Genomic DNA, 19926 nt, shown 5'->3' with positions numbered 1-19926 from the left:
CCAGCTTTGGTTATGGATAACTTAAAACATAACGACAGGATCGAGATGCCTGAAAACTTATACAGCATGTATTGCCATTGAGTGAGGCCAGTTATTCCCTATGATTTGTAGAATATATTAGAAAATTTTGCTAGTGTGAGAGGGTAGGTGGGGAGAGCCACCTAGCCAAGTACGGTGGGAGCATTCAAATGGACTCCCCGAGGCCTTGTGACACAGCAGTAATGCCACATTGTTTATGTTTACGAAGTCTTTCACTCCATCGTGACATTTTTGCACCTACCCATAATGATTCGGCCAAACGACGCCAACACATTTGCAAGACATTTTATTACAGGAAACAACTCGGGTAATAACTTGACCCCGTATGGTACAGTGTGCAAACTGCATAAGTAGAGGACAGGAGAAAAACAGACATAAGCAAAACATTTTTTGGTAAACAAGCAATTAGTACATAGTAATGTATATACTCCCAAAACCTGTTTGCAGGCTTTATATAGGCTTCAAGCTTCACATGCCATCACTATAAAAGTGGAAGCCCTGTGCATTTGACACAAGGTTTTTGCCAATAGACCTGGTAAGCCTAACTCTTCTTGAAATAAAATGACAAACACGCAAGTGGCACATTGGCTTCTAGAACACACAAACATGTGGAAAACAGAAAAGCTAGTTCCAATAGCTAGCAAGTGTGCGCAAACTTTGAAGCATTAGCCAAAAGTGGTGGTTGTAAGAATGTAGGCCATAAACAACAGTAGCACACGATGCATCCTAATGAATGGAAATGCCTTGAAAAAAGCAAAAGAGCAACAGCTCTGCAGTACTGCAGGTTTCTGCATGTCGTCCCCACTATGTGCCTTTCCACAAGAGAAATAAAACAGTGCACTCTGGATCTAACATAAAGGCAGAAGCCAGAGTGTAATTTGCTGTTACAACTGGAGAGAATGCTTGGCCTGCCAAAGCAAGAAAGCAGACCACTGGAAGAACACTTGAGCGTCCGCAAACAGAGCATGCTGCACACACTGGACTCCCATTTGAGGCACAAGAAGCGTGAACATGTCCCCCTGACCCCACGCATTCCATGATTCTTTTCATTGCAGTGTGCCATTAAGAGGGAAAAACAGTAACAGCACGAAAGGTTAAGTTCACCTTTTCGCCATCAAAAGCAACAGGAAAGCTGACGGCCACCAGCTTCTGTTACCATGAACACATAAATGCATATGCCCAGTGCATAAAGGTCCAGGCACCACCAATGCACAACTTCCATTGGCAGCTTCAGGCACTCACTCAATAAGCTCCACATAATTGGCTGGGAAAAGACCGTAGGTGCCGTCAGGGCCCAGGCCCTGCCACCAGCCTTCGTCAATTTGTTCAATGTGCGTGATGATGTCATCAGGGTCGAAAGAGATCTCCGTGTCATCAGCTGATAAAAAAAAAAAAAACGAACATTCAACCGCAGACATTACACTGTATTGCTTTCATGCCTGAACATTCACAAGACACTGACCGTATTTACACGATTGTAAGTCGACCTATTTTTCAAAATTTGAAAATCTGAAGAGGAGGGGTCGACTTAAAATCGAAACCAAAGCATCGCACCATAAATAAAGGCGAGACAAACGAGATATCAGGCATGCTACAGCGTAGTTGCATTTTTTCTGAGTGGCTCCGTTGTATCGCTCTAGGTGCTGGCCTTGAGCAGCTGCTATGTCAACGCGCAGAACTGGCATCCCCACACCGCGCGAGGCGGCCGATGGTGGCTGTCGATAAGCAGCAAACCGGCACCAGCCACTAGATGTTAGAACAATGAGCTGTGAGACCGCAGCTGCGATCACGATGGCAGCGCTAGTGAGGATGGTGGCGCAAGTGTGGACGAGCAGTCCAGCGACTAAAACATTTTCGTTTTGGAATGTGCCCACGGGTGGTCCCGCGCGCGGCAGCCGATAGTGGCTGGCGATAGGCAGAGGCCGCAGGATAGTGCTATCGCGTTCTATTATTAAAGGGCAAGCGTAAATGACCCCCAAGTTTTTTTTTTTTTTTTTTTCAGAAATGTGATGGGGGGGGGGGGGGGGGGGTCGACTTACAATCGGCATATGTGCAAATACGGTATATCTGCAACTAGGGTATGCTGAGGGAAGTGTAGATGATGCACACTTGATTGATAAGGTGGTGACACAATAAATTGTGCTTGTCCAGCTTGCACAATAGGCTCGGTGTTCGAAGTGAAATGTGGCCAGGTCTATGCTGGGCTAGGCTAGCAAAAATGCTATCTGGACCTGGTTAAAGCCAGCAGAAGAGATCAGAAAAGAGAGAAAGGAGAAAAACAGCGCCGGTCCTGTCTACTTCCTCTGTCCCTTGTTATCCACAGTCAGTATGTACCAACTAGCTCAACTCGCCTTCTTACAGAACAAGGAGAAAGAAGACAAAAATATCCCAACAGAAGCAGGAGCACCCTTTTGCTTTCAATGCACATGGTGGCTACTTGGCTCACATTCGGGAAGGTGAATGCATTCCTCGACATGCTCTACATCAAAGCAAGGACCCGTGTCGGGAGTCGCCTCCTAGCGGCATCATGTGCCCTCATTCTTGTTTTCACTCGGCCCATGCAGTTATGTTCATCACTTGTTTAAAATGCAGCACCGTTTTTGTATAGGGACACAGCAAGTATAGGAATTGCTAGCTGGTGTGCACAGTGCTAAAGCACGCAATGAGCTCGCCAAAGAGAACAGGAGACACACAGAACTAACACCATTTATTGAGGAATGCCTCCTGTTCAAACACAAGAAGAGTAGGAGAAAACTCTGGTGAAATCCAACTACTAGCATCTTTTTATTCGCTTTTTACCTTTTTGACTGCCCTTTTTCATGTGCCCACAGGAGGCATTCCACAGCGAATGCAAATTTCTTCCTATTTAAATACAACTAAAAAACAGAAGTTGTGACTCGCACAACAGTTCCTCACCCGCCTGGTAGTCATAGAGGGCCCGAGCCCGGATTTCTGGCTCGCTGGTTTCTACACTGGCTGGCTGAGCTTGATTCAAGCCAGGGCCTTCCACAGCCTCACTGGCTGGACGACTGACCTCAGCAATGCCATCTGCCACAAAAAGAAAGCACACACAGAGTGAGTCACAAAGAACCACCAAGAAAGGTACGGTACAGAGCAGAGGTTCTCAAACTTTTTTTGCCTCAAGGAACCCCAACAGCCTTCAACATGTGCCAAGGAACCACCTCCCCGTCACAATCGGTCGGTGTTGCTAGTGGATGGACCCTTTGAGCTTGTTTTTTTGTTGTCATTCACTCTTGTACGTATGTGTTTGTTTTCTAGCTTTCAGTAATCAGTTTTTATTCAATGCCCCCCTCACTCATGTTCGGACATTTAACCCCAAGACAAGAATGTAGAAAACTACAGTCACAAGACAAACAATCCCCTGCATTCACGCACTCAACTGGCCAAGCTGTGCCTAGAATCACGAACGCATTGTCAGGCTTTCATTGGCTATCTGCCACTCCTGGCTCTGGCATCAATGCGGAGACGGCATATAAAAAAAAATTTAGACAGATACTGGCTTTCCGGTGCAGATGGGCTCTCTGGAGGCAAACCTTCACCCCAGTACTATCGACAGCATCAAATCTCCCCAGAAGAACACCCCATGAGGTGCGTACTTTTTTTTGGTCTTGTCTAGGCTCTGCTAGCAGTATGACCAACACTTTCAGTCGTCACGCACGCAACGCACATCAAGTTATGTGCTATGCCCTTTTACACTGTCTCGCCAGCGCTATAAGCATACCGTGAAACCCCATTAATTCGGACTTCAAGGGACTGGAAAAAACACCCGAATCCGAATTATCTAATGTCCCTCAAAACTGCAATATACCGTTCGCATGGAAGTGAAATTTATTTAATGGGAACCTGAGCGATTGTTACCTCCTTCTAAGTTGAAAACTGCTTGACAGTAGCAGCTTCTCGCAGTTCTATCAAATGTTATAATTAGCGCACGCAATCAAGAGCGGCAAAAGCAGAACTGCTCCTCAGTGGTAACGCAATAAATTTCAGTGTCCGAAACGGTTGCACTGGAGTTTCTTTGCATGTGAGGAGGCTTCATCACACAAACTGCGAACACCAAGTGCCACCAAGTTTCAGCGTGCTGGAACCATGGAAACATGACGCGGACGGGATCGAGGGAAGAGCGCGTTTGCACCGGAGCAGCAAGACACCTTCGAAAAACAAACAGAAAAGATCAGCAACAAGGCCATCATCATACCAAAAGGTGTGCGGCTGGCTTGGCTGGCTTGCTGATATGTGCAGCAGATAGCCACCGTCGCCGCGGCCGGACTCTCTTTTGGCCTATCCTGCCAAAGGTCAACACGCCTACCTTTGGGCGCACATCAGAGGGGCACGGGAGACAAATGCGATATGCAGTTCAGGCCTGTGGACAAATATCTGGATGATCGCCTATATCGTGCCACGGAACCCCTTCGGGGGCCCGTCCGAATTAACCGATTTCAGCCCCGTGGTGTCCGAATAAACAAGCTTCTGACGCCATAGACCTGTATCTGCGTTTGGTGGGACTCCGGCAGTAGCCTGAATTAACGAGGTTTTACTGTACGAGCGCGGGCGCAGTAGTGCCTGCAAGCCACTGCCGCCAGTGCTCCCGTCAAAACAAACACGTGGCGCGGCCGTTAGAAAAACCTTCCAATGCATTTTTCATTTTTTTAATTGTTTCAATTAACTGATCAATTATGCACTCTAAATTTTATTAATTACCATCATCAAGCATTGCCTTTTTCATTCTGAGCATTTTGACACCTTTGAAAACCCCTTTTCCAATTTTTAATTAATCAATTAATTACAATGATTTCATTAACTCGTCATTGCCTATCACACATCAATAAATCATGAATCACTAGAACCACAAATTACCATGATACAATTTCTTTTTACGCAGCCCCCCTTATTTCCGACACTTGATGCTGACTGCTACTACGCTGACGGCTTTTCGACGAAATGAGCTGCATACGATGTCGCGTAAAAAGCAAAGACAGGACTGCCTCTTTCCTCACACAAAGGCACTTGATTTCTAAAGATATCTGTTAGTCTCATCTTTGCATGCCACCAAGATTAGCTTTCATCCTGTTGAATTTCTTTGCTGCTATTTAAAATTTTGTACCATCTCATGTATATGGACCTGCCGAGCCCAAGGACATGAAATCAAGTCCCAGCTACAGCAGTAGCAGCCGCGTTTCAATGGAGGTGATCAAAGAGTCAATCGCCAGAGCTGACACTATACAGTGTCGACCAGGGGTGGTTGCCAAAAGTGCCTGCATACCCTCATCCTCCCAGCTCTGGTTGTGTGCTGGCTCAGGAGGTGCTGCCCCAAGGCAAGTGGTCTGTGCGTCCTGGAGCTGGTTACGCGTGTAAGTCAGCTTAGTCGGGGATGATGCAAGGGCTGCTCCGTGGTTGTTTTGCACTGCAGGTGCCTCCGCCTGCAAAGGTTAGACGCCACGCTTGGCAACTCGGCTTTCTGACAGTGTTAAAAAAAATATATATACATAAGGCCCATTGTTTTCAGGCTCTTTTTTTATTGAAAATTCGGGGGGTACAAATTGGGTTATTTGGCAAAAGTTCCATAGTTTGGGTTTTTTCAGGCCATATATTGGAGCAAAAAACAAGTCACTGCAAGCGCTCATTTTACATAGCAGCTGTTTCCAATATGGTGCCACTAAGCCACTTGGTCAGTACCAGTTTTGGCCTCTTGCTTCTAAAACGCACTTTTCTATCTTATCCTCAAATTTAGCCCTGCCATGGATAATCAGCATTAAAACAGGTTTAAAATAATGAATTATCTGAAAATGACCCTCTGGATTAAGCACTACATATCTGCCAATTTTCACGAAATGACTTCAGCCTTGTGCTGTGTAAATTGACACACTCTAGAAGGCACATTTTCGGGTTGAAATCAGATGTAACCTGACTTTTCAAGGAACCTGTTTGGGATCCCGAAATCTGAAAAAACCAGGCTTTACACAAAAAAAAAGGGGGGGGGGGGGGGGGGGGGGCTATATTACATAATGTCACTAGTGAGCAGCCTTGCCATTGTCAAGCAGCATTACTGTTAAGTTATAGCCTACTACCAGTGACCATATTGAATGAACATGTTCCTGTTAGTGCTACTAGCAAGACCCCTGGAGCTCAACTTTTTTTTGCCCATGAAAAGTGGCAAACTTGGAGTCACTCAGATACTGACACTTCCATCTTGATTTCAAAAATGACACAGAATTTTTGCCTAATTTCTATAAATGTGTGAAAGCAGAACTGCATGAACGCTGGCTTGTCTTGTTACTTTACTGTTGGCTTTCTAATGTTGGCTTATGATGGTGTTTTTGATGTCGTAAATGGTAGGGACTTAACGCAGTTAAACAGTGAGGCTAAGCCGCTGTGGTGGCTCAGTGGTTATGGCGCTCAACTCTTGACCCAAAAGACGGGGGTTCGATCCCGGTCGTGGTAGCCGCATTTTAACGGAGGCGAAATGCTTGAGATCCGTGTACTGTGCGATGTCAATGCACGTTAAAAGAACCCCAGGTAGTCAAAATTTTCTGGGGCCCTAGAGTACGCCGTCCCTTATAGCCCGAGTCGCTTTGAGAGTCAAACCCTATCAATCAAACTAAACCAAACCAAGAGAGAGAGGGTTTATTGACCGGAAAGGAAGAGAGGTTGGCCGGAAAAATAAATATCTGGCCTGCTACTCTGCACTGGGGGACGGGAAGAGGAGTGAAAAGAGGGTTACGATAGGGGCTGAAGATGATGGGAGGAGGCAGAAAAAAAACAAGGCACACTTCCTAACATCACAAACGCGAGGCAAGGTCCGTGGCGCTCGCGTTGCCTGTACAGTTTTCGAATTATCTGAGCAAGCGCTGAGGATCAAATCCTCCGAGGGGCCTGGTGTCACAAGACTTCAAAGCAGATGTAGCATGAGTCTTACTCGTGCATATGCTGGGCACGCCACTAAAGCATGCCACATGTGGGACAGTCACGGGAGTCCGCTTGTTCAATTAAGTGCAAGTACTTGTGCGCGAAGGCGAAGCTTAAGCGTAACCTATGGATTATGCATGCAATAGGGCGTGGTATTCCGCGAGGAACAGAAAGGTCATCGCCGGATCTAGCCATTTAAGGCGGATATGTCGAGTGTCTGGCAGGGCCCAGAATCTAGCCGTCACACTCCTCATTGATCCCAAAAGGAGACAAGTGATGTCCGGTCTTGGGAACGCAGGCCGCTGCTGAGTGCACAGGCCACTGCTGAAGGCACTCCTTGCTTCAGCATCGGCGGTCTCATTTCCATAGAGTCTCCAGTGTCCAGGGATCCATTGGAACACTATGCGGTGGCCTTTTTCCTGAGCAGATGACAGGAGTCCAACTACATCAAGAGCCAGAGCTTGGTAGGCAGCGTGGCATAGGAAGCACCCCAAAAGTAGCGCAGGTTTAGTCAGTGAAAATGCACCACTCCTGAGGCGGTTCTCCGCAGATGTGGCGAATCGCTTCCCGAAGGCCCGCAAGCTCTGCTGCAGTTGAAGTAGAACTGTGTCGTAAAATGAATCTCCGGGTTGTCTGTTGAGTGGGGATTACCAAAGCAGCTGTTGATGCCTTTGGTGAAGCAGATCCATCAGTGTATACGTACACACAGTTTTTTTATTCTGACCAGATGTAGGCAAGAGCAAGTTGCTTCAGTCCACTAACCGGCATCACAGATTGATTTTGTATGCCAGGGACATGCAGGCATACTGAAGGCTGAGCAATCACCCATGGTGGCTGCAAGGGATGATGCGGCAGGGCATTGTCTGATGGCAATTCGGATTGATGGCAGCACAGTGCACGTGCAAAACTGCTGTCCGGTTGCTCATCAAAAATCTTCGTCAGTGGGTGACAGCGGTGCCGTGTAAGCACGCGTAAATATACACGAAGTGGTTCGTGTGACAGGTAGATCGATATTGGGCACGCACGAGATTCCTCGATCGTGCCTTTGAGGCACAACGTGGTAATCCGACGCATATCTTGAGCGCCTGTGCTTGGACACTCCCTAATGTCCGCAAGCAGGAAATGCTCATGGTAGAGAGTACAGGAAGGCTGTAACGAATGTAGCCTATAAAGAAAGTATAGTAAAGTCTTACCAAGGAGCGCTCCATTGGGCCCCATTTAATGCCTGCTACGAAGCGAAGGACATGGCAAAAAAGAGCGAGTCTTGTCTTTAGCATATTTATATGCCTCGACCATGACAGATCACAGTCAATGATAATGCCCAAAAATCTGTGGTGGGAGACGTATGGTATTGCAACCCCTTGCAGCGTTACCAGGTAGTGGCAGACAGACTTGCACGTGAATGCGACCACAGCACATTTTTCAGCTGCTAAGTGTAGACCCTGATGCCGTAACCTTGAAGTAGATGACATGGCACGTTGTAATCTCGCGCATTTGCGGACGTGTCGAACCTGAAGCCCAGATGCAGATATCATTAGCATAGGCACTGATGTGAATGTGAGTGAGAAGTTCACTCACCAGTCCAATCAACGCCACATTAAATAGGGTTGGGCTGAGAGCTCCTCCCTTAGGAACTCCATGGCAAACCTCATGATGGGTAGTCTCTTTATCAGGCGTAGACATGTAAACGGACCGGTCGTTGAGGTAGCTCACAATCCATGAGTACATCCGGCCGCCAACGCCCATGTCGTCAAGGGCATCGAGGATGGTGTCATGAAGTACGTTATCGTAGGCCGCTTTGATGTCTAAGAAGACAGCAGCAACGGGTTGGCGCCTACGTTTTTCATGTTCCACTGTCGATATGAGGTCGATTACGCTGTCAATTGAAGAACGTCCCCACCGGAACCCGGTCATCATGACCGGATAGAGAGCATTCTGCTCTAAAAACCATTCGAGCCGCGCCAGCACTACTCGCTCCTTAACCTTACTGACACAGCTTGCCAGTCCAACTGGCCGGTATGAGGTAAGCTCATAAGGAGGCTTTCCAGGCTTCAAAAGAGCAACCAGGGGGCTGATCTTCCAGTGTTGTGGAACAATTCCGGAAGCCCACGTAAAATTGCAGTAACTGAGCAGCACAGTTCGGCCTTCCATGCCAAGGTGAGAGAGAGGCACGTACGAAATCCTGTCAGGACCAGGTGTAGATGCATGCCTACACGAGAAAAGAGCAGCTTCTAGTTCAGGCATCGTGACAAGCATGACATAGTGGTCGTCTGTTGAAGGTGGCACAAAAGCCTCCAAACTGTTTGATGCTACCGGAGTTGTGCCCACAACCATTTTGCAGAATTCTTCTGCTATCTTTACATTATTATCGTGTTGGTAAATGGACAGGGCATGGAAAGGATACCGTTCTTGTGGGGGTGAACGCAAGGTCCTGGCTACATGCCAAATACATGGCAGTGGTTTGCGAGGGTCGAGCGATGAACAGAACTGCCTCCAACGCTGTCTCTCTAATCTCGCGAGGTGGCGCTTTATCTGTCGTTGAGCTCGTCGACAAAGGGCGAGATCATACGTGGATTTAGTTCTTCTGTATTTCGTTTCGGCGCACCGACGGACTGCGTGTAGTCTTTCGTATTCCACGCCAATAGTACATCCTGGCTTAGACGCACATATATATTGCGTGGTCTCACCGAGAGAGGACGTAATCAGGTCTTCTATTTGATGTGAGGTCCACACAGGAAGTCTCCACGGACATCCTAAAGGCAGGCCAGTCTGTACATCGGACGCGAGACGAAGTAGCAGGTGCGTAGCACGTACCACCTGACGCATACATACGTTGGAATGTGGTCACTCCCATGCGTTTCCACGTCACTGCGCCAGCTGACGTAAGACTGGAGACTTGCTGAAGCAAGCACCAGATCCAAGCAGCTGCTGTACGACGTGCCACGCAACATAGGTGAACCATCGTTGATATTGACGAAATTCTGGGAGTGTATAAAGTCAAACAGGTTCCTGCCTCGGCTATTCATAACAGCACCTCCCCACTCAGGGTGATGAGGAGTAAACTCGCCCACTATTATATGAGGAGCTGTGCAACTCTGGATAGCTGAACATAGGTACGAAGTATCAATGACATCTCTAGGTGGAATGAAGGCACCAATTATAGAGAAGACCCATCTTTTTAGCGTGACTGTCAAGCAGATGTAATGGTTTGTGTTGTGTGGCTGTAGGACTTGGTGGACATGCGCAATGTCTTGGCGTATGCAAACTAACACTTTGCTTGTTTCGACTTCTTCGTGAGACCACAGCAGCACGTACCCAGAAAGGTGGAAAGAGACTGCATGTTGGGCTCACATATAACAAGCACAGGGAAGCGGTACTTGTGGACGCATTGCCGGAAGTCACTCAGACGACCGCGTAGGCCTCAGGCATTCCATTGCACCACTACACTGTGGCGCACGTGCATTGTCACAGAGGAGGTGGTTTTGGTAGTGCCATAATGAATTACTGTAATGCCGCCAAGAGCGGCTCAAGTGCATCCAAAAACTGCACAACAATCCTTGCTGTTGGCATGTTAATGCCTGAAAGCAGCATGCGCATTGAACACACAAGCCTTTTTAACATAATGCTCACATCCTGACCTTCAGGCTTGCCAGCAGTGTCAGCTGGAGTGGCAACCAGTCTTGATCTTGCCGTGGCGATGTCCTTGGCAGTTGGCGCACTTTATAGTCTCCGCCGTGCAGGTGTCATGCTGGTGCATCCCGCCGCATCAACGGCAGGATACCTCATTTTTGCAAACAGCACTCGCATGTCCTATCTTGTTGCACTTGTGGCACTAAACAGGCCTTGGAACATAAAGGCGGACAGGATGCCTCACATAGCCCACCTTGACGTGGGACAGCAGAGAGTTTCAAAAACTAACTTGGCACACTTGGAGCGGCCGAAACGATGAATGTCAACTATCCGGGCCGTAGAATTAATTAGCGTCCGGAGGTCGTTGTCATCTATCTCCGGGTCAACATCAGTGATAACTCCAGTGGTAGTCTGCTTCCCGTGAGCAACGTAGGAGCGGACCGCCATGCCACCAAGGACACCAGTTTCTTTCAGCTTATCTAGTGAGGCCTGAGATTTAACATCTATTGTCAGGACATTCTTCCATGCATTAATTCTGACTTCACAGACTTGTCCCGGAAACACCCGGTCGAAAAACTGGGTTAGCTGCTGTCTGTTAATGGTGTTCAGTTTGGCCGCCTGCGTTGTAGGAACAAAGGCCACTGAGAAAACTCCTGGCTTGTCAACAGTCCTTGTAGGCAACTCACCCGCTGTTGATGTTTGGCGCAACCTCCTTTTCAGGCGGCGCGACTCAACAAGCACGAAGCTGCTGTTGTCAGATTCCATCTCTGTCACCGTGGATTCATCAGATAATTCTGGTAGCTCCCCATCAGCGACGTTCGTGGCACTGGAGTTGCCAGCTGGTAGAGCCACAGTCTTTTCGCCGGCGACGACGGGAGGACACAGGGGATGTGCGCCCGCCATCCCGAAGGATGACGAGGACACGGTTCGTGCACAAAAGCAAAAAACTGCAGCAAAGTGAAAGAGCTGCACACATGGAACGTTCGGAACCACCACTCCTTCTTCCAAAGTAAAAAAAACCAACCAAGTAGGATGTGCGAAAGCACTTGAGGCAACACCGCCTCAAAGGCAACTGCATGATAAGACACGGCACGAGCAGCGCGTGTCCATCACTGCCGCACGATTGCTCAAGTGATTTTGACACCGATGGCTCTTGCGCATCGGGAGCGGGGATGGTGGAGCGTGCTGGCGATGTGGTGTGGGCAGAAGCAGCAGCCAAGCGGAGGCACTAGGAGTGTAAACGATGTTGTGGGATGACGGCACCGTTGGCAGTGATGGCACAAACCCATAAACATCACAAGATCTTGCTCCAGGTTTACACATCAGAAGAGTGCTTTCGCACTAAAGAAACACCTGTCTGCATGGATGCAGTCCAACACCATTTTCTGTTCACATAGAACTTTTGGAAAATCTGTTTCACCCTTCGTCTCTATGCAGCGAGCCAGGAATGCCACCTAGACATCAAAGCAGATTCACACAAACGGCAGTGGCCGCACGTGCCCTCCAGTCTTCTGGTTCCAGGTTGCAATGCGAGCCCGCTCTCTCCACCTCCCCTGGCATGCGCCCGTGGATAGCTTTGCTCGAAGAATGTGGCACGCATTGCCGCCATTTCTGGCACGTGCATATGTTCACCGCCAAAGTCGCCCCCACATCCCAGCTGGTAAGTTGGAAGCCCTTCTTATGTAGCCTTGTTCCCGGGATTACCCCGATGTTTTGTAGCTAGCTGGCCCACTGTGTATTATATGCAAGAGCAATAAATATCACATGAGCATACACATGTTGTTGTTCCCTTGAGCATGGACCGCTGCGCAGTTAACAAGCGATAATACGCCTCCACAGAGTGGAAGTGGGTTGGAAGACCAACCCTATTTCACCAGTGTAACAAAATGCGTAGAAAAGGCTGCCTTGAGGTGCTAGCATATACAAACCCCTGGAATGTCATGCTATGAAGGTGGCAGAATGAATCAGGCGATAAGCTTTGCCTTCCCTTCTTAAAGAAAATGTGCACAACAAACTGTACAGCTCTAATGGGACATGAAGTTCAGACATCATGCACAGAGAATACTTTTCATTGAAGACAATATACGGAGCTAGATCTCTAAGGTAACACATATACGCCGAGACTTTTTTTTTACACAGACATTTTAGCCATCATGCAATGTAAAACAGTGCACATCCATAACCTACTGCATTTGGTGAAGCTTGAAACATTTGACAAAGACTCTAATAGCAGCATTCGATTCAGAGCTGGTTCACGGCACCAATCCTGAAAAAGTTGCGCTGGTGCTAGCGCGGTGCAGAACCAGTTCCGTGGTGCATGTGCAGCGCATCAGCAGTGCCACACCTTAGGTGCGGCACTTTTCAATCGAGCACATGCCTTGTCTGCTCGTTGCGGAGGTGTTCAGTTCTCGCATGTATCATTTGTGCACAGTCGTTTTCGTGCCTAACGACCTGAGACCCGAGTCAACAATGGGCAAAGATGACGACATCACATAGTTCCATGTTATGGAGTTTTCTTCAACAGTGAAGATGAGGAAACCGACGTCGTGCTATCTTTTGCCGCAACTCACTTGGTTCGGATAGGCTGCAGTCGAATTCCTAAGTACCATGAAAGTGTTGTTGCAAGATACTTCAATTTCGAATTCATGATGCTCTTCAGACTCTGGAGAGACATTTGAAAAACTTTCGGCGCGATTCAAGGCGCCTGCATATTTTCTGATGCCTCGGGGAGGCCACCCACAAATCCCCGCCGAGAACCCGCCTCACTCCATTTAGCTCTTTATAAGTACTGATTAAAATAAGCGGTCCTCCTCGCAGGGCATCCTTACTGCTTAGCGCTAACTCCGGTGTCCCTGTATCGCACTGGAATGGCCAGACATGCTGTGAACCTGCAGCATCTAGGTGCATGCTTAGAGCAGCAGGCAAAGGTACCAGTGCCGCGGTTGTGGCAAAACACACTTAGATACGCCCTGTCCATATATTGCCAATTGCACATACATCGTTGCACCGTCTGAAAAAAAAAAAAAAAGTTTTGTGTGAACTTGCACGCACATGAGTGGCCTGTCACAACATGGAAGCTGCAACAGAAAACACGAAGTTAACTGCTGTTGCGTAGATTTCAGCACCATTTTTATCGCAAAATGACGCCGGACCCGTCGACGACAGGGAAGACCTCCCTCAATTCACCGTAAATATTTATGAGCATGTTAGTGTCGTCTGCTGAAAGCCGTCTGCACATGCAAAACTTTTCTGTACCTTTTTGGTGGCTGGTGCCGTGGTTCCTTGCACCACAGAGGCACCGCGGCTGCACCCGAATCAATCGCGGATGGCGGTGCAGGAGGCGCTGTGAATTCAAGGCTTTGGTGCAGCGCACCATGAACCAGTGCAGGCAGTGCAGTGAACCATAGCTGAATCAATGCAGCTGATGCCACATTTCTCATCACGCATATTTGTTTTCTCATGACAATGCGCAACTCTTGTTCGCTTTTCTTGTGGAATCACAATGTAGTCGATGGAATCGAATCTGCTCACTGCTTCCAGAGAAAACTAGTGGCTCTTTCTGAATGTATACAACGTATGAAACTGAATGCACACAATGCAATGCAGGAAACATTTACAGCCTTTGAACCTACGCTAGCAGATGCAAACTTTTATACAACAAAAGCGGTGTCCTCCATGCAAGACCACAGAGGACTGCCTTTTTTTTTTTTAAACTAGTAGTGATGCCAGTCATACTGTGGCAGCAGTGCCTCTCATGCACACTGGCTAAGGCTCCTTAATGGCTCTTTCAATCAACCTCTGCTGCACGATGAGAAAGCATCACCACAACAGCGTAAAAACTGGCCTCACCAGGTGCACACAAATGGTCACACCTGTTTTGCATTTGTTTGTTCAGACCCAAAAGCCCATTGCCGAGAAGTACTGAGGGCTGATGCGCTAGGGAAAATACAACTATGGTAACAGCTGCCGTCGCTGGGTGCCTCAGTAGCGGGACAGAAAATGCTGCTTATCATCGCTGCACTGCTAGTGTAGACACAGGAAAGAAGAAAGCCAGACAAGAGGCACCGCCATCTCATCCAGGACATGGACGCGCTCACCAAGAGTGGAGCTGTGGGTTTTCACAGCAATGCCTGCATCTTTACTCTCCAAATGGCACCCCCGATTTGCTCATAGTAAAGTTGTCAAATCCTTGCGCGGGGTAGTAAATGGACAGTCGCTACCCTCTTCAAGTGGAAATAAAGACGTGTTTCTTTTGTATGCTGTAGATGGCTGACAAAATGCCTTCACACAAATCCTCTTCAGCTAGACCAAGTATGAGACACCATTTCTCAAGCCCAATCTTCTGTCTTCATGCTCGCCGCTGGATAGCACCTCTGGTTATGTCCCCAACAACGCTCGTACAAAATTTTTGGCCCAAAATTCAACAATTCCAGGATTTCAAGGCTACAAGAGAGCAATAATCAAGGAGGGAAAGAAATCTTCTTTGGATCAGAGAGATTAGGAAACCTCTCTCTTGGTTAGCTCAGAGTTGTTCCCTCTCCACGGCTGTCATCTCTGCTTCCTTTTCGCTCCCACAAAAATGTTAGCATTCTTTTTTTTTTTGACTACTTCTCGACCTGCAGCTCCAGCGCCTTTCTTTTCCAACTTCCCAACCGACTTTCTGCTGCGACCTGCAGGCATTCCGGACGATTCTTTGCCAGCACGCTTGACAACAACACAGCTGCTTTGCATGCTGCTGACCCGGATATTTGCTCTGAGCTTTTCAGGTGACTTTTCAGTGCCGATTCACGCAATGGTGTCACATAAACCACCTTCTGGCACAACAGGCAGTTTGCTTTATGCAGATCACTCGAGTCCACTCCCAACCACCCATCCTAATTCACATGGCATTCCAATAATTCGTACCACACGGTACAGGCAAAATCACTGGTTTTGAAAATAGAGAGTGCACCTCAGAGTAAGCAGTAGAAGACAGGGAGAGGACAAAGAAAACGGGCCAAGAGATTCTCAAAAGAAATGATGCAATCTTGACTTTTCACTTCGAAACCAATTCATTCACAATAGTTCACTTATACAAGAGGAGGACAGTATTGATGATGATAAATTTTTATGGCGCAAGGGCATCTGTGGCCAAATAGCACCACGGCACAAGGTAGTTTTCATTGCACAAGGCGGGGCCAAAGACCCGTTTCCCAAGCATTTCACCCTGAATAAGCCGAGCGCCAGACCAGGGGAAAGCTTGTTCCCACTGTATCACTGGTGGGTACCCAGTAGCACTGGGGATGGAACCCCGCACCTCCCGCATGCGAGGCAGATGCTCAAACCACTAGGCCACCGCTGCGGTGCTGGAGGGCAGTATTGAGGGGATATTGGGGCAGGAAACACATCCTGAAGGATTCATGCCCCTTTATAGAGAGTGACAGAGAGAAAGCGGGACCTTGTGAACCCGCGTTGTCACAGTTTGCCCATCACCTCCCAGTCTTCCCTTTAGAAAGGAACCTCCAAGTCACCATGTAGCAAAGCAATTTTAAGGAGTTTCAAGGGCCTGAAAAAACCATGGTCCGTATTAATACCCCGGTAGTGCAAAAGCAATTCCACATTCCTCACCTGAGAGGCTGTGCCTTTGAGATTAGTCTGCTCTGAGAGAGCGGCAGATGCTTGGGAGGCATAAGCACCAGTGCATGTACTGGGTTCAAACATGGCCTTGGCATCGGTGGTCCTTTGTGCAATCAGTGCCTGCGCTTCCTGCAGCCAGAACACAGCTCCATTACGGCACCTGCACTTTTCCTCGTGCTGTGCATCAAAATCACACATAAAACTAGGTACATGATGGTGGAAGCCAAATCACAATTATAAAAGGCCTCTGTAGCATGGGAGGCAACACATGGTAGCATCTACACCTATTTCTTTTACTCCATGTTTGCTGCACATGACTGAGAATCTGACCCATGACACCAGTAAATTATGCAAAAGGAGCTGGAAAAACACACCTTAATTAATCTTGAGGCCATTTGTTGCAATCATTTGTACGTGCAAATAAATAAAATGCCCTCAATCACTGCAATGATATTCATTACATACGTTGTACAGCTGATGTCTCTCCTCCCACATCACTGCTCCTCGCTGCCTAAGCTGAACCTGTGCATCTTCAGCGGCATACTTTAGTGGTTGCCCCCTTGGTAGATACACGCAGCGTTGATTCTGGCTTCATACCAACCTGATATGCAGAGCTGTCTAGATATGTCTGCACACCTGCCGGCCAGCGCAACTGCCAACTCTGCCGGGTTTCTCAGTCAACCAATCAGCACCACTCAGCCATATCATGTGGTCTCATGACGTCACACACCCCGTCAACCAATCGGTGATTTTTGTGTGCTAGCACAAAAATCACCGTGCCATAGGCCATATACGATCGACGTTTTGAACCTTCGTCGGCACTCCTGGACAAGCTGCGCCATCTAGTTTGCTTCTATAACATCATCTTTGGTTTCAGTTCTGTCTTTTCAATTTTTAACGCAAGAAGGTGACGTGAAAAATGAAACTTTGAGCAGACATACGGTCGGCAATCATGGCGCCTGTTTCGTCGTGCACTCCTCAAAGGCGAAAGGCTACAATGAGCACTTTTCTAGGTCCTCATGCTATCTTTTTTTTTTTTTACAGCAGCAGTGGTGAGCTAGACAACCATGTGGAATGGTTGGATTTCAGTTCTGATCATTAAGACTTCACCTCAGAGACCTTTGACATCAGTGCGTGCTTGCACAGGTTTCGTTTTACCCTTCACGTTGTATTTTATGTAGTCTGCTTGATTTTTTACGTGACAGTGGTTTTATTTGGCGCTTTAGGGTATTCGCGACGTACTGCCAAGATATTTTGCCAACTACACCAGAAGATTTTTGATTATGATGATCTCAAGGAAGGCCACGCTCCCTTTTCACCCATAGAACCCATTCGCTACTCGAAGAAAAAAAAAAAAAAAGTTGGCAGAGACAATTAAAAGACTGCTTAGGCACAAACCCAGCCACTCACTTTGTTAACGCAGTCGCCACGTAATGTAGCCTGATGGCAATTCTACCTCTGCAGCCACATCCCTTCTGATCTGCACGCTAACTCCATGAAGGCCTCCATGGCGCGGCCCACGCTTAAGGGTATGAAACGATAGCTGATGCGTTAATGCCCATATATGCAGAAATGGTCTTTCTCTACTTAACAATCATAGATTTCTGGGAGTCCTCGTACCACTCCTGGAGCAGTGGCAGTGGTTAAGCGGCGCACGACTATCCTGGGATGGCAGGTGCTCCCACCGGCGGAATGTGTGCGACCCAGGTTGGTCTTCCCGAGGTTTATGATGTTTAACGTCCCAAAGCAACTCAGGCTATGAGGGACACCGTAGTGGAGGGCTCCAGTAATTTCGACCACTTGGGGTTCTTTTACATGCACTGACATCACAGTACACAGGCCTCTAGGATTTTGCATCCATCGAAATGCGACCACCGCGGCCGGGGTTGAACCCGCGTTTTTACTCGGAAAGAGCAACCTGGGTCTCACAAGCCACATTGGCGGCAGCACCTGCCATCGCAGGGCAGTGATGCATCGCTTAACCGCTTCACCACTGCTCCAGGAGTGGTACGAGGACTCCCAGTGATCTATGAATGTGTGGAGGTCGCCCAGGAAGGCGACCGTGGCCACATTTATTGGAGGGCTGCCAGTGAAGAGACAGCAGCGGAGCGGCGGCGGCAGTGTCCGGCCCTGGCCAAGGCCCCAAGTGTTCTCCTCGGCTCGCGCTTCAGGTTCTTGCTCCTCTTCGCGCGTGCCACTACGGCCGCTACAAATGTAAAGTAAAGAATGACCAATTCCATATATATCGGCAGTAACCCATTAAAGTTATCGCGTCATACCCCTTAAGGCAGAGCTTCAGTGTCCCCTCCAGTTTTAGTGCACTAGCACTAAGGCCCCCCACTTGCTGATTTCACCATCTTTGTCTGAAGCCTGCTTGACCTTGAAAACCAAGCCTCAAACGAAAACTATGAGGCTTTTATCCTATTGCATTTAAATCTCCACGAGTCAAGTTCAACTGACTCAGTGCATTTAAATCTCCATGAGTCAAGCTCAAGTGACTCAGTCAATGATGTAATCCGTATTTTTTCCCCATAAGAACACCGAACAGCATGAAGACCTGAACTAAACTCCACATCTGTCAGTCACTACAGTAACAAATTTCACTCACATTGGTGCAGTGGTTATTTAATAGCAATTGTGCATTCTAAAAGAATCTGAATACAGCTGGGCAAGATGCCATAAAAGACAACATAATTTCGAAGCACCAGAGGCTGCACGTACTAAGAAATTGTGCCCTTGCAACATTTCCCATACCTCACTGCGCCGATTCCTCAGGCTCTGCGACATGCACTTGCGCTCTTCTTCATCGTGCTTGTCTTCCTGTAGTTGCTGCTCCTGTTCCAACAAGAAATGCACTCGAGTGAGATATGCGCATGCACCACAGTTTTTCCACCACCATGTCCCCAGTGTGCTGCTGTGTGTAGACACTCGTCTCAATACAATCATGATTGTCAAATCAGGGATGTGGCTGTAGTAATTGTGCCAGGCCTGGAGACGGCCACCGATGCCAGCCACCACTTGCAATGACTGCTGCTAGAACAGCAAGACCTGAAACGGGAAACGATAGCGCCTACACAGAAGAACAAGTGTCGCTTCATTTTCGTAGGTGCCACTGTTTCCTGTCTCAAGTAGTATGCACCACCTAGCCCAAATCAAAGTTCTTCTAAACAGTAAGTATGTTATTTTCAAAAATGTGATTTTTGAGGTCAAATAGTACATGGCAATGAGCTCTCCTACAGCACCTCTGTGATATAGGAACATGTCTGGCATATATCTGGGAGAGCTCGACAAAGGAGACTGGTGTGCAAAATGTGGTCGTTCGTGCTTACGTCCACGCAAGCCTGAAGCATGCCTATAGTCTGCTGGGGGGGGGGGGGGGGGGGGGGGCTCTGCTTCTCTCAAGTAATGGTGAGCGTTGTGCACGACAGGGGTCGGTTGTCGGTGCCAAGGAGGGTGTACCGAAGGTGTTACATCAAGAAGCGGATAAGTCAGGTCAAATTAATTTCCCAGGGCAGATGCTGCAGGGGTTGCTTCAAGTTTCAGACTGCGCGCAGTACGATGCTGCTCCATGAGCTCATCAATGGTATTCAGCTGAGCTTCCACTTGTAGCGTGTGAATAGGGATCAAGCGAGGAGGGCCAGTGATAATCCGCATGGCCTCTCTGTTGACTGCTTCCAAGCGGTCCCAATCTCTTTGGGTAAGGCGTTGGAACAGGGC

At 48.1% G+C, this 19926-nt stretch overlaps 1 protein-coding gene across 2 annotated transcripts in view; it reads right to left on the bottom strand.

The window, feature by feature from the left end:
* Positions 1-308: 308 nt before the first annotated feature.
* Abp1 (Actin binding protein 1) overlaps positions 309-19926 on the bottom strand; it is a gene marked incomplete in the record, with an annotated part of 54858 nt that continues 35240 nt past the window's right edge. For both annotated transcript variants that reach the window (XM_077642601.1, XM_077642597.1), the window contains 5 exon segments: positions 309-1417; positions 2956-3087; positions 5321-5477; positions 16201-16338; positions 18964-19044. In XM_077642601.1, the coding sequence (XP_077498727.1) occupies positions 1278-1417; positions 2956-3087; positions 5321-5477; positions 16201-16338; positions 18964-19044 (648 nt within the window).

This window comes from Amblyomma americanum, chromosome 1 (genome assembly GCF_052857255.1).
Source record: "Amblyomma americanum isolate KBUSLIRL-KWMA chromosome 1, ASM5285725v1, whole genome shotgun sequence".
NCBI lineage: Eukaryota > Metazoa > Arthropoda > Arachnida > Ixodida > Ixodidae > Amblyomma > Amblyomma americanum.
Note: the sequence above shows the minus strand (reverse complement) of the source record. Positions and strands in the feature narration are given on the sequence as shown.